This window comes from Ceratotherium simum, chromosome 14, assembly GCF_057802395.1.
Source record: "Ceratotherium simum simum isolate JZ-2026a chromosome 14, ASM5780239v1, whole genome shotgun sequence".
Taxonomy (NCBI): domain Eukaryota; kingdom Metazoa; phylum Chordata; class Mammalia; order Perissodactyla; family Rhinocerotidae; genus Ceratotherium; species Ceratotherium simum.
The window spans coordinates 50,359,007-50,373,604 of record NC_141913.1 but is presented as its reverse complement, the minus strand read 5'-3'; the positions used below and the strand labels follow the sequence as shown (position 1 = coordinate 50,373,604).

Here is a 14,598-nt window from a genome sequence, read left to right as displayed (position 1 = left end):
TAGAGCCCGGAGGGGGGTCGGTATTGCGGAAGTTTTGTGAAAAGCGTAGGGTGGTTCTTGGAGCGCAGTGTTGTTTTGGAACAAGTTCCGAAGGGGAGGCCGTCGCTGGGGGTACGAGAGCCACCAGCCTGCGCACGTTTGGGGCCACACCGGCCGCGACTTGACGTCGCCGCTGTTGGCCTCCTCTGCCCTCCTTCCTCCCCAGGGAAGCGCCTCAGGTCTGCGCCATGGCATCCTCCTCGCAAAACCTCCAGGTATCACTGCTCTTCTCCCGCCCCCTGGAGAGCCGGAGCCGAGGGGAGGCGCGGGGCGGGGGCCGGGGGGCAGGGAGGAGGGAGGAAGCGGCCGCGCCCCTGGTGAGGGGCAGAGGAGGGCGGCGCCGGCGCTCTCCGCCGGCTTCCGGGGTCTCCCGAGCTTTGGGAGACTCCTGACTTTTGTTGAGGCCTTTTTTTTTTTTTTTTCCTTCTCAAGCCAGCCGAGTTGAACTGAACTGGGCAGAGCTGTGAACGAGTGGCACAGATGCTCCAGTCAGCGTAAGGGAGAGAGGAAAGAACGTAATGTTTGTAAAGCACTGCTCTGGACCACTTGAAAATAGGATAGTCCTAGTCCTCCCGTAGTTTCTCAGGCTGGTATAGCAAAGCCCGTCTTTTCGAGCTGTCAAATGGATAGAAACGTGAGAACAGTCTTGGAATCTGTCAATTCATTGAGCATATGCGTTTGCGTGCACTCTTCCTATAGCTCGCAAAATGTAGTGTAAAATCAGGAAGTATTCTTAAACTCCTTTGTGGCTCCACCTCCCCATCCCCGCCGCGGTGAACACAGTGGTTTTTTTGTACATAAATTATGGAACCCTAAGAGTTGAGACTTAATCGTTAGACCTCTTGTGGAGTGGAAGTCAAGAAGAGAAATTTATGAAATAGTGTCTCCCATCCCCAAAATAGATCTGGGGCTTCACTGGGGTTTGCAGTGTGACTTAAGCCTTGAGGATTCTCAGTCCACTAGGTCAGTTTGGGACAAAAGAGTAGCGTGAAATACTAAGATACGACAGTCTTACCTCACTTTTTTTGTAACCCCATTCAGAAAGGGTCTTTTGAGTAAATGTACTCGGAAACAGTGTTGGTTATTTGATAAAAGTATTGTTGCCTTGAGTATCAAAGGTGAGTTATTTTGAAATGCCAATCTTGTCATCGTCCTTGTTGGTGTGTCAGTTAACTAGTTTTATTCCACCAGCTTTTCATTTGTCCAGCATTTGCATGTGATTTGGGCATTCTACAACATGATTTTCATCCATTTACTGATACCTTTCTTCTTTTGCAAGGTTTTCCGTTTCATTCTGTAATCAGTTTGTGTCATATCTGAATTGGATTGTTGGATGTTCTTCAGTGAATCAGCTAGAGGTTGACCCATATTAAAGGCGTAGTTGCATGTGTTAAACAGGGAGAGATGCTGAGTTATAGTTCTGTTAGTGGTTGGTTCACGGGTGTGCTTTCTCATTCAACCTTTTCAACTTTCTAATTTAGGAAATTTGTATGAAGAATATTCAGATAAATAACTTTCCCACCGAACAAGGCAAAAATCCCTGTAGCCAGATGCTTATAATCTAGTGGAGGAATGCAGATGACTAAAAATCAAAATTATAATATAATGCAATAAATGTCGTAATAAAAGTAGAGGCTAGTGCATATCTAACTCTTTAAGGACAAATGAGAAATGTTCCACAGAGGAGGTGATGTGAGCTTAGATAAAGTGAAAGGTACTGACATGAATTGTCTGTGTGGTGTTTGATGTGATCTCATTTAATCCTCAAAACAACTCTTCAAGGTGAGTATTATTCCAATTTCACAAGAAACCAAAGCTTATTAAGGTTATGATTTGCCCAAAGACATACAGCTAATTAGTGTTGGAGATAGTTTTAAGTCCAAGTCTGTCTGCTTACAAGTTGGTGCTTTTTTCCCTACAAAATTATGCCTCCTTGGACATGAAAGTGGGACGCATTCCAGGCAGAGAAAAAGAACATATGCTTCAGTCTAGGAGTGTAATAACCTTTGGAGAAGGTTGGGAGAAATTGCTAGTAATGCAGTATGCATAGAACTCAAAGTTTACTCAGTCCTAAATATTTTTTGAGTGTTCGCTATGCCACACGTTTTGCTGAGTCTTGGGGAATCATAAAAGAAATATATGACCCTTGACTTCCAAGGGCTTATATTTTGATGTGAAAGCAGACATATAAAGTGACTAATAGGATACTGTGTGACCTTTGGAAGTATGTACAAGAGGCGGTGGAAATCCAGGGAAAGCACAGGAATAGGCTGCCTGAGGGGTTGGGGAGGGCTTTGCAGCAGGGGGAACCATGACTGCTAAATCTTGGAGAAGCTAAAGTTTTACAGGGAGACAGTGGCATAGGGTATTGAAGGGGGGAGTACACCGTATACGAAGGCATGAAGTCTTAGTTGTCTTGGTGGTCTTGATAGTTTGGTATGACTGGAACTGTGTGTGCAAGGTGGGAGGACAAGTCTAGTTTGGCCATGTCATGAGGAGCGGTGTGTGCCATGCGTAGATGATTGGTCCTCATCCTGCTGTAGATGGGGAGTCATGGAAGGTAATATGCTCCGGTTTTTGTTTGAGAACGAAACTCTCATGTGTGTGCAGGGGACAACTGGACTGGTAGCAAGCCTGGAAGCAGGGAGACCCATTAGTCAGGGTTCTGAGTGATGGGAGATGGTGAGGGCCAAAGCAGTGTGGTACCTGTTGGAATAAAGAAGAAAGGACTGATCTGAAACAAGTGAAGAGGAAGAACAGTCAGGCTTGGATCTGCATTTAGAGAGTGAGGGAGGAGGAAGAGTTTGCGTTTCCCCCCAGATTCCTAGATTGGATAGCTGAGTGGGTAGGCGTTGGTTCTGGGATTACATGAGGGATATTTGGGGCCAGGGTGGTCTGGGACTTCTTGAGTTTGGAATGCCTATGGGGACAGTCAAGTGGAAATGTCCAGTGAGCAATTGGATACATATGTGTAGAACTAGAGAGAGAAGGCTGGGCTAGAAATAAGGATTTGGGATTATTAGTATACAGATGGTAGCAGAGGTTATGGGCATCTTGGAGAGTTAATAGAATGAGGAAAAACAAGGACCAAGGCAGAAATGCTATGGCATGTTGGCGTTTAGGGAGAGAAAAAGGGGAACCTGAAAATAGTCATCACACAGTCAAGAGTAAAACCACGAGAGAATGGTGCCATGAAGGGCAGAGGAGGAGGTTGCATCCGGGTGTCTGTTATTAGGGTTAAAGGCTGCAGAGAGGGAGTTAGGTAACTGAACTTGGGGTTCTCTTTGGGGCTTTGCTGTGGAGGTGAAGAGGTAAGGTGGTAGCTAGAGGGGAACCTAGGAACTGGGGAGAGCTGGTGTATTTTAGGTTTTTTTGTATCTATGAGTCTGATAGGACTTCCATATATTTTTATGTTGAGGAAGGCCCCCCAGAAAAGGAAACATTAGGTTGGGGTGAACAGTAGAGTGGCATATAATGGATGGAGTAAATGTCAGAGGAGGAAGGTGGGGATGGGCTCCAGATCATAGGGGAAGGAATTAGCCTTGACAGACACATGCTGAGACATCCTTCTTCCTGGGATAGGTGACTTCCGAATTTAGCCATTTTCCCAGAGTTTTCTAGTGTGGATGTGTCGTGGTCTCCTAATCTGAAAAAGACAGTCCCAGCTGTTCCCAACCTTTATACTTCGATATTGATGACTGGATCCTGACTGATCCTGGGGTAATATATTCCTTCATCCTTGTGCCAGCCACTATGCTAAACTCTGGAATATAAAAAAACTAATACAACAGACGTAACTTCTGTCCTCATGACGCTTATATTCCAGTGGGAGAGGACAGGCCAAAACCAAGCAAAACAAAACCCACAAGGCCCGGAAACAAGCCTCTGGAAGGATTTTAAATAAAAGAGGGATGCATTTTAAAATTAAATAACATTTGGGAGTCGTCAGCCTAAAGATAATCAGTTTAAATCATTGCAAACAGATCGCATAAGGAGGGAGTAAACAGAAAGAAGTGAACCCCAGGCCAAATGCTGAGGAACCCTGATATTTCCACATCACATACCAGAGGAAGAATGGGCAAAGGGGACTGAGCAGGTGCTCTCAGAGAGGTGCGGGGGGAAACCAACCAGGAAAGTGGTGCTTGGGAGCTCGGGAGCTCAGCAGAGGGCAGAGTTCACCAAGGGAGTGGTCATTTATATTGTCAAGAGGTCAAGATGAAGACAGAGCTGGCCTTTGGATTTGGCATCATAGAGAACCTTCATATGAGCAGTTTTATTGATATGATAAGGGGCAGAAGCCCAGATGGGCTGAGCTGAAGGGTAAGTGAGAAAAGAGGAACTAGAAAGAAAGTAGAGGCTGCTCTGGTGACATCTGGCCTCTGAAAGGTAGCAGAGGGACTGGCCTGGTGGTGTAGTGGTTAAATTCACACGCTTTACTTCGGTGGCCCGGGGTTTGCAGGTTCGGATCCTGGGCGCAGACCTATGCACTGCTCGTTGAGCCGTGCTGTGGCGGCATCCCACGTACAAAATAGAGGAAGATGGGCACAGAGGCTCAGGGGCCAATCTTCCTCACCAAAAAAAATAAAAAAAAAACTAGCAGAGAAACAGAATTAAGCTGAAGGGTGTTTTAGTCTTAAGAAGGGATTTCTAAAGGAGTGCTGTTTGTGTGCTGATGGGAATATCCAGTGGAGAGAAATTGTTAGGGATGCCAGAGGTGGAATAAACAAAAGGAAGAAGATTTTGAGAAAGCAATGGGGGATTTTTTTTTTCATTTGTTCCACAATTTTCTTGAGCAGCCATTGTGTGCCAGGCACTGTTCTGGGCTCTGGGGTTAAAGCAGTGCTCCAGATGAAGTCCCTGTCCTACTGAAGCTTACCTGTATATTGAAGGAGCTAGCCAATAAGTAAGTAGACAGGTAAATATAATGATGAACATGATGGTGGGATAAGAGTGCAGAAGTGAGGGGAGAACTGAGGGCAGGAATAGAGAGCAGCATTTGGAAAAGGAGATTAGGGACGGCCTCTCTGAGAACTTGCCCTTTGAACTATGCTGAAAAGGAGACCAACATGCATCCATCTGGGGAAGAACATTCTAGGCAGAGGCATCAACAGTGCACAGGCTGCCTGAGCAAAGGAGTGAAGGAGGACTAGAGGGTTTTAGGTGAGACCCAGATCCCAGGGCCCGGGACACCTAAGGCCTTGTCTGTCGACCATCACCCAGCACTTGGGTTTTATTGTTTGCAATGGGAAGCCATCCAAGTGTGCCCTTCACCAGTTTCTGTATGGACTTTAGGGTTCTCTCACATGGGAAAGGTCCTGTATCCCCCACCACAGTCAGGATACAGAACAGTCCTGTGCACAGGGGATCCCTCCTGTTGCCCTTCTGTAACCACAGTCACCTCTCTTTCTCTTCCCCCACCATCCCTAATCCCTGACATAACTAATCTGGTCTCCATCTCTGGTTTTGTCATTTTGAGAAGGTTATATGAATGGAATGATAGAATAGTAACCTTTTGGGATTGTTTCTTTTCACTTAGCATAATTCCCTCAAGTTTCATCCAAGTTGTGTGTTTCACTAGTTCTTTACTTTTTGTTACTGAGTAGTTCTCCATGGTATGGATGTACCACAGTTTGTTTAACCATGCAGTCATTGAAGGATAATCTGGAACATTCATGTACAAGTTTTTGTGTGAACATAAGTATTCATTTCTCTGAGATAAATGCCCAGCAGTACTGGTTCATATGGTAGTTGCATGTTTAGATTTATAACAAACAAACCAACCAGTTTCCCAGAGAGGCTTACCGTTTTACATCCCACCAGCAATATATGAGTGAGCCAGTTCTCTATCCTCATGAGCATTTGGTATTGTCACTATTTTTTTTTTATTTTAGCTATTTTGGTGAGATGTCAAAATCTCATTGATAGCTCATTGTGGTTTTAATTTGCATTTCCCTAATGGCTAATGGTGTTGAACACCTTTTCAGGTGCTTATTTGCCATCTGTATATCCTCTTTGGTGAAATGTCTGTTCATGTCTTTAGCCCATTTCCTACTTGGATTCCTTTTTAACTGTTCAGTTTTGAGAGTTCTTTATATATTCTAGATACTTGTCCTTTGCTGGATACGTGGTTTGCAAATATTTCTTCCAGTTTGTAGCTTGTCTTTTCATCCTTTTAATAGGATCTTTTACAGACCAAAAGTTTTTAAGTTTGATGAAGTCCAGTTTATCATTTTTACCTTTTATATATTGTGATTTTGATGTCACGTCTAAGAAGGCTTGCTGAAGATTTTCTGTTTAAGTCCATGATCCATTTTGAGTTCATTTTTGAACAAACTCTGAGGTTTAGGTTGAGGTTCTGTTTTTTTTTGGCTTATGGATGTCCATTTGCTCCCACACCATTTTTTTTAATTGAGGTAAAGTTGATGTATAACATTATATAAGTTTGAGATGTACAACATCATAATTCGACACCTGTATACACTACAGAGTGATCACCACCAAAAGTCTAGTTACCATCCATCACCATAAATTGACCCCCTTCACTCATTTCGCCCTCCCCCCCAACCTCCTTCCCCTTTGGTAACCACCAGTCTGTTCTCTGTATCTGTGAGTTTTTGTTTTTGTTTTGATGTTCATTTGTTTTGCTTTTTTTTAGAGTCCACGTATGAGTGAAATCATACAGTATTTGTCTTTTTCCATCTGACTTATTTCACTTAGCATAATACCCTCCGGGTCCATCCATGTTGTCACAAATGGCAAGATTTCATTCTTTTTTATGGCTGATAGTGTATTGCATACATATACCACATCTTCTTTATCCATTTGTCCATCAATAGACACTTAGGTTGTTTCCATATCTTGGCTATTATAAATAATGCTGCAATGAACATGGGCGTGTAACAGCACCATTTCTTGAAAAGCCTATCCTTCTGCCGTTGACTTGCTTTTGCATCTTTGTCAAAAATCAGTTGGGGGCCAGCTCCAGTGGTCTAGTGGTTAAGTTCAGCGTGCACTGCTTCAGTGACCCAGGTTCAGTTCCCGGGAGCAGACTTACACCACTCTTCTCTCAGTGGCCATGCTGTGGCGGTGCCCCACATACAAAAGGAGGAAGATTGACAGCAGATGTTAGCTCAGGGCGAATCTTCCTCTGCAGGAAAAAAAAAAAGTTGGACATATTTGTACAGCTCTATTTCTAGGAGGTTTTCTTTTAATACTACAAAAGTTTCTTACTGTTATTTTAATCAGGCTATATTATTCCATTGTGTAGTGTCTTTTTGGTGTTTAAAATTTAAGTTACCAGGGTTGGTTTTTGTTTTCTAAAAGACCTTTCTGGTTACTGTCTTTACTCAGTAAACCTTTTAGTTAATTACTGAGTTAAAAGATTTGGATGTTTTTCCAATTCTTGATATTTCATTGCCCCATTGCTTCTGAAGTAATTTGCATTTTACTATTGTTACATGCTTTAGATATAGTAGCATTTAATTTTTGAGAATTCCTCTAAATGCTTTTAATTTGAATTTTCAGATTATTGAAAAGTTTGACTTTCGTTGAGTGAATTATGTGAGAATCTTAGTGATTGGTAAGATAAAGTCATATTCAGATAGCATATACCCATGTAATAAATGTAATTTGTGTTTTATAAATAGTTATAATTTATTTAAAAATGCTATTGTTATTTGGAAAAAATGGATTTGTTTTAAGGTTGATTTTATTTTTAAAAAAAACTTTCAGTATGATTGTTTACTTCAAATTTATGCTTATGCTTTGATTTTGATGGTATGATTCTGCCTTCCTTCAAACAGAAAGCAATAGATCTTGCTAACAAAGCAGCCCAGGAAGACAAGGCTGGGAACTATGAGGAAGCCCTTCAGCTCTACCAACATGCTGTACAGTATTTTCTCCACGTAGTTAAATGTAAGACTGTAGTTTGTTTTTTATTTAAAAAGAACTAAGAGGAAATATTCTATTCAATTTATAAAAATTGAAATACAATGCCAGAAAATTATAAACCATCAATTTGCAAAAAAATCCCACTAGCTTTCTAGTACTCAGCTAACAAATGTGCACAGCTGTCATAGTCATTACTTGGTACACCTAAACATATTAAAATGTCATATAGTCAATGGAAATAAGTTTTTATTTTATTCGTAATCTAGCCAGATTATGTAATCTGAACCTACTTGTTTTCTAAGCATCTGTGTGAAAATACTCTATTTTAAAAATAGGTCGGGAAACATTTTTTGTGTTTATTTTCCAAATATGTAGTGGATGTTTACCATGTGCCAGACACTGTTCTAGGCCCTGGGATACAGCAGTGAGGAAAAAATGGATAAAAACTCCTGCCTTTGTGCATCTTAAACCTAATGCTGAACATAGGTGAAATAAGACGTTAAAAAAAGATGTCTTTCTGATAAACTTATTTTTAAATAAAAATTTTAGCAGTTGGATAATTTAGCATTTTCTTTTGAGCTTCTCTATTCAATTTAGAGATTATTCTGTTAAAATGAAACTGAGAATGAATCATAACATGTGAGACACGGGGGGCTAATCCTATGCACTGCATATATTGCGGAAGTCCGCTTTTGAAACGGCCCTCCCACAGGCCTCTGTGTAGCAAAGTTACTGTATTGGTGGTATGCATATGGGATTTCTATCACTGTTTATACTCGGAAATAAAGCTTATGTAAATATCAATGGAAATAGTTAATATTGCTTTATTTACTTCTGTTTGTCTTATAACTGGTTTTGTATGAGATAGACAGCTTTCAACTTTGTGCACAAAATGTAAGGGAAGAGTATGGAAGCCACAGAATGTTAAATAATTTCTTCTTATTATTTAGCATTAACTTAAAATATCCTAGTGTCTTGCTCAGATCTCTGTCTGACTCACACCCAGCATTGGCCTCCAACCCTGCTGGAGGAAGGAGTAGAAAAGAATTGAGAGTCACTGGTTACAGTGAGCTCAGGATGATCTTCCTCCCTCCCCCAAAACAGGTTTTCCTTGTTCAAAAAATACATCTAAGAGTTTAAACATGTCTGTATAACACTGATGGAAAAATCTCTCTCATTTCTCTTCAATAGATGAAGCACAGGGTGATAAAGCCAAGCAAAGTATCAGGGCAAAGTGTACAGAATACCTTGATAGAGCAGAAAAGCTAAAGGAGTACCTGAAAAAGAAAGAGAAAAAACCACAGAAGCCAGTGAAAGAGGGACAGCCAAGTCCAGCTGATGAGAAGGGGTATGTATTTTAGAGTGTTAGATTTTATTGTATCTGATTAAAATATAAAATTAAATTTAATTTGTGAAATAAATTTCTTTTGTTTAAACTAGGTGTTGGCAAGCCTTGACTCATGGGCCAAATTTGACCTGCTGCCTCTTTTTGTAAATAAAGTTTTGTTGGAACACAGCCTCACCCATTTGTTTCCCTCTCGTCTGTGGATCATCTTATAGCTGCTTTTGTGCTATACCAACAAAGTTGGGTAATTGCAACAGAGCTTGTATGGCACACAAAATCTAAAATATTTACTGTCTGGTCCTTTACAGGAAAAGTTTGCCAACTGCTAGTGTACCAAGCTTAGGGGATGATATACCTCAAATAACTCTCCGTGACCACTTGGTGGTAGTAGGAAGAAACATTTGTAGGAATGGTACTCAATTCTTTACCCTCTGGCCATTATGTAATATTGAAGTTTAAAAATTATAGGAGTGATCTGTGAATTAAATCTTTGACTAGTAGTGTTGACTCTTAGTACTAACCACATTGGACAAAATGAAAAATAATTCCAATAATATAAATAATTTTTTGGATATCTTATGGAAAGGTTTTCAACGTGGATTTGCATTAGATTGGCTTTTATTTTGTCATTGTAGAGCAACACAGCATAATTTATAATCAAAACCCGCTTTTGGAATGTCTTCCTAGATATGGCGTATATCATTTACAGATGCAGAATTTATTTATTCAACACCTAATATGTACATGCCAGTGGGAGCATAGTCTACCCAGATCCTCTGACCATTCTCCTCATTGGTGCCAGAAATGGTTCCAGGTGACAACACACTCTTAAGAAAATGAGACTCTGGGATAGGGGTATCTCACCTGCCTGGATTTGAAGACAGGTGGTCCTGGTTAGCTTTAGAGCATGTGATACTCAGAGTTCGTAGGAGCCAGAGGCACAAGTGACTTAGCTAATCCCCTGTGATCACCAGGAGTGGAGTGCCTTGAAGACAGTGCTTTGGGGGCTTTGTGGCTACTACCATAGGCCATTTTGAAGAACATGAGGAGTATAAGAACTGGAGTTGACGGGCTGCTTCAAACTACATGGGAGAGTTTTAAGAAAATTATAAGCTCAAGGTTTTATGTTCTCTGTTAAGACATGGTCAGGGACCAGGGAGTTCCTTTGACACCTGAGAATATTTTATCTTCTGCAGCTACAGCGTTGACATAACAGAAATCAGACCCCAGCTGATCTTGTGGATTATTGAATTTCAACATAGGTTCAACTTCACCGGGTTTCTTATGTGAAAGTTGGGACATTTATTGGAAGATTGGGACTCCAAAGTTGAAATGAAACTATTGGGAAGACTTCAGTTGACCTCGAATGCCTGGACCCCCGACTCTCCCTGAGACTCCCTTCCCAGCAGAAACGTCCTCTCCTCCCTGTGAGTTGAGGCTCTTCTGGTCTTGCTTGAAGATGCTGTATGTTTCCTCCTGAGATGGCTACCTAGCAGGGGGATGCCAGTGCTCCTATATCGAACAGCAGGACCCACTTGGGCTAATTAAGCAAAAAGTGATTTATTATAAGGTATTACCTTACAGAATTTGGTGGCCAAAGAAGCTTGGATTCCATATCGCTAGGAGAAATGCCCAATCCACCAGGATTGTTCTGGTAGAAATCCCACTGTTGCCGACTCCGCTGCCAAGCACTTCCAATGCCAGGAGCAGGGAGTAGGACCTCTGCCACAGCTCCCTCCGCAAAGCCGGTGCATTCATCTGCAGGGTGATCCTGCATGCAGCCCGCAGCTCAGTTACTTGCTTGCACCTTCTTGGAGGAACTTTGGTTTCAGGTGGAGCCCTAGCTTTAAGGGAGCCCAGGAAGGGCCGTTTTTATAAGTACCGTCTTTAACATACAAGAAAGCATGCTAGAAGGAGGTTGGGGTGAATGCCAAGTGGACCAGTTTGCGGTCTCTACCTCACCCATAGCCCCACCATCCTATAATAACCAAGGCAGTCCCATTTTGGGATAAAACCTGTCAAGCTTTTTATCCCCCTGTATATCTTATATGTATAAAATGATGGAATGCTGTATTTTTTCTTTATTATTTTTTCACTCAACATTGTATCATAAACATCTTCCAATAAAATATTTCTACAACATCGTTTTTAAAGATTGCACTATATTCTATCATATGCCAATCCCTATAATTGAGCATACGTCATTCCTAATTTTTTCCCTGTTGCTAGCAGTGTGGGCATGATTATTCTTGTATTCAAATCCTTGAACTCATTTTAAATTATTTCCTCAAAAAAAATTCCTAGATATGGAATGTCTAGGTTGATCTCCTTGTTCTTTGGGCTCAGTTCGTTTTCATCAGAAGCTTCATCTGTCCTTTGGAACCCCCAGACTAAGAGTTATAGACCTTTGTACCTTAAATAATTAATACTCTGGGTTTTTTCCTCCTATTATGGCTTCTTCTTCTAATATATAGTTTGCCTGGTCTTGATGTTTTTATTGTTGGTGTCTACAACTGTCCTGTAATTCATCTTAAATCTTTTGTGGAATGAGGTGTGGAGCATGCGTTTATGAATTCATGTGTACATAGGTATGTCATGGGAATTTGAAGCTAGTTCCTAACTTCATTCTGGTCTTCATTCTTGTCCCTTTCCTGTTCATGATTCCATGTTGATGAATAATATGTCTGCTTACTATTTTATTTAATATATTGTTAAAAATAATAAAATATGCATAACTTTTAATATGAATGTCTTGTTTTGCCACTTAAATTAGATATTTCAGGTTAATCTTTCCATCATATTTGCCTTATTTTGATAGCAATGAGTGATCATTTGAATATATTAAATTCTTTTTATTAGGAATGACAGTGATGGGGAAGGAGAATCTGATGATCCTGAAAAAAAGAAACTACAGAATCAACTTCAAGGTTGCTTTAGATTTCATTTTTAAATTTACTATCTTATTAAAAAAAAAAAAAACTCATAGTGACTTGTCTATTTGAATTGTTTTTTTTTTTTTCTCCCTGCATTTAAGTGAGGTTCCAAGAACTGGCTTTAGTTCCCAGTGGTTACATGCTGGCCAAGTTGAGACCATTTTCATAGGATTTGCCCTATAGGGTCTCTAATGGGTTGGCTTTTTTCATGTAATAAAACTATTGTTTGGTTTGATATCTGCCTTAAAAAACCTGTCAGTCAACTTAGTCTTTTTCATTTTGTCTTAATTGCCCCCTTTTGGAGAAGGTAGCATTTATACTATTAGCACACTACAAAATCTGATGGTATTAAAATTTCCTGTTAGAGGAACAGAATGAATTAGGACTCACACTTGGCTTTTGTTGCTGTTGTTGGAGCTTATTCACTGATGATTTATTTCACATTGCCTACCTGCTCTTCCTCATCTGCTTTTTTATCCTATTTCAGTGTTCCCATTTACATTTATCTCTTTCAGCTTTCTATTTTTACCTTTCATGTCTGTAAAAGCCCTTTCATTCTCTAGTTTAGTATAGTGGCATGATGGAAGAGGCATAGATTTTGGCTCCATTAAGATCTGGATTTCATTCCAGGGTCGACTACTTAAAAGCTCTCTCCTTTTGAGCAAGTTCCCTAACCTCTCAGAGTCTGAGACCCCAGCTCTAAAATGGAAATTAAGAATATCTTCCTTATTAAGAATATCTTCCTTTCAAGGCTATTAAAAGATTAATGACAATGGAAAACTGCCTAAAATTACATCTGACAAATTCTAGGGACTCAGTAAATGGTAGCTCTGTGTATCTAAAAAGACATCTATTTAATTGCTGGTTTCTTTAGTTACTGAGATTTGATTGTTGTTTGGTATGTTAGCTAATAATTTTTCAAGTGAATTTTATGCTCAGTCATTGACAGTACGTATTTTGTTAATCTGACTCTTGCCGAATAGAATGCATAGCTGGGAAGGATTTCTATTATGTAGGCTCAGCCTCGGTTAGTGAATGGTGACTATAACTAGCTGGGCCAGATGTTTAACCTTGCCATACTGGTCTCCATTTTGGTAATATTTCTGTCATACCAACCCCACTGGGGTGTATAGAAGAATACTGTAAGGTTGGTATCTTGAAAACACTGTAGTTAATGAGGATATTTTTACATGCCTTAAATGGTGGATGTAGTCCAGTGGCAGAAACTGAGTTTCCACGGCTGCGCCACTGCTGCCTGGAGCAGTGTGGGCATACGCTTCGTGCTCAGTAAGTCTTCTTGGGTGACCCAGTGGTCTGTGCCAGCTGGCCTTATTTCACTTGTAAGGCCAAGAGCTGTTTTCTATCTGTTCTTTTGGTTTTGTTCCCCCTCTCTCTGGCCCTGGCCCCCCATTATAAAAATTGGATTGTATTTATTATTTTGGAAAGATTTTTAATACAGTATTTTTCTTTAAAAATCAGTAATGCTAAGGACCAGAGATGTATAAAAATACAAATGCTTAAAACGTTTATTTTATTTATTTTTTGTGTGTTTGAGGAAGACCAGCCCTGAGCTAACATCCAATGCCAATCCTCCTCTTTTTTTGCTGAGGAAGATTGGCCCTGGGCTGCATCCGTGCCCATCTTCCTCTACTTTATATGGGACACCGCCACAGCATGGCTTGACAAGCAGTGCGTCAGGGCGTGCCTGGGATCCGAACCTGGGAACCCTGGGTCACTGAAGTGGAGCGCGTACACTTAACTGTTACGCCATCAGGCCAACCCTAAAATGTTTAAATGAGGAAGTTTATTTGGGATTTCAGGATGAAGTAGACTGTGAAAGGAGCCCTAGCCTTTTGTACCTGAAAGTGCTATTTTTCCATCTTTTAACTTAATGGTTTACTGATGGATCTCATTGTATATTATCCTTTTTGAATCTTTACTATTTTTCTGAAACAATTTTTTAAATCTTTTATTTCTGTTTTAGGTTATGACATTAAATGTAATGTTTGATTGTTAAAATTAAAAAGAGTTTATGATTTGATTTTTCTGTTAGCTAAATTTGATATTCAGTGACTTTTTTTGAGGTTAAATAACATATTCATATAATGAATAGTGTAATCAAAGACTGGATAAATTTATATAATTAGAAACAATCGAATTGATTGGCTTTTATTGTCCAATAATCTCTCCCCCTCTTTTTAATTTTATAAACGATTACAATATCTAGTAATTAATATTACTTTTCTCTAAATAATCTTTCATCACAAAACATTCCAAAGTCAACTTTAAACTTTAAGGAGAAAAGTATTAGTTAAATGTGAAGATAAATTATGACATATTTGGAAAATTTGTAGCAAAAAACTTTAGTTGATCAGATGATGCTTGTATATA

The 14,598-nt window shown here is 40.1% G+C and overlaps 1 protein-coding gene across 1 annotated transcript in view; it reads left to right on the top strand.

The window, feature by feature from the left end:
• Nucleotides 1-14,598, top strand: part of VPS4B (vacuolar protein sorting 4 homolog B) — a 28,359-nt gene continuing 13,761 nt past the window's right edge. Inside the window, exons 1-4 of the mRNA XM_004422604.3 lie at nucleotides 1-254; nucleotides 7,842-7,953; nucleotides 9,121-9,277; nucleotides 12,134-12,201. Of these exons, the coding sequence (XP_004422661.1) occupies nucleotides 228-254; nucleotides 7,842-7,953; nucleotides 9,121-9,277; nucleotides 12,134-12,201 (364 nt within the window). The 5' untranslated portion in view covers nucleotides 1-227. The remainder of the gene's footprint in view (nucleotides 255-7,841; nucleotides 7,954-9,120; nucleotides 9,278-12,133; nucleotides 12,202-14,598) is intronic.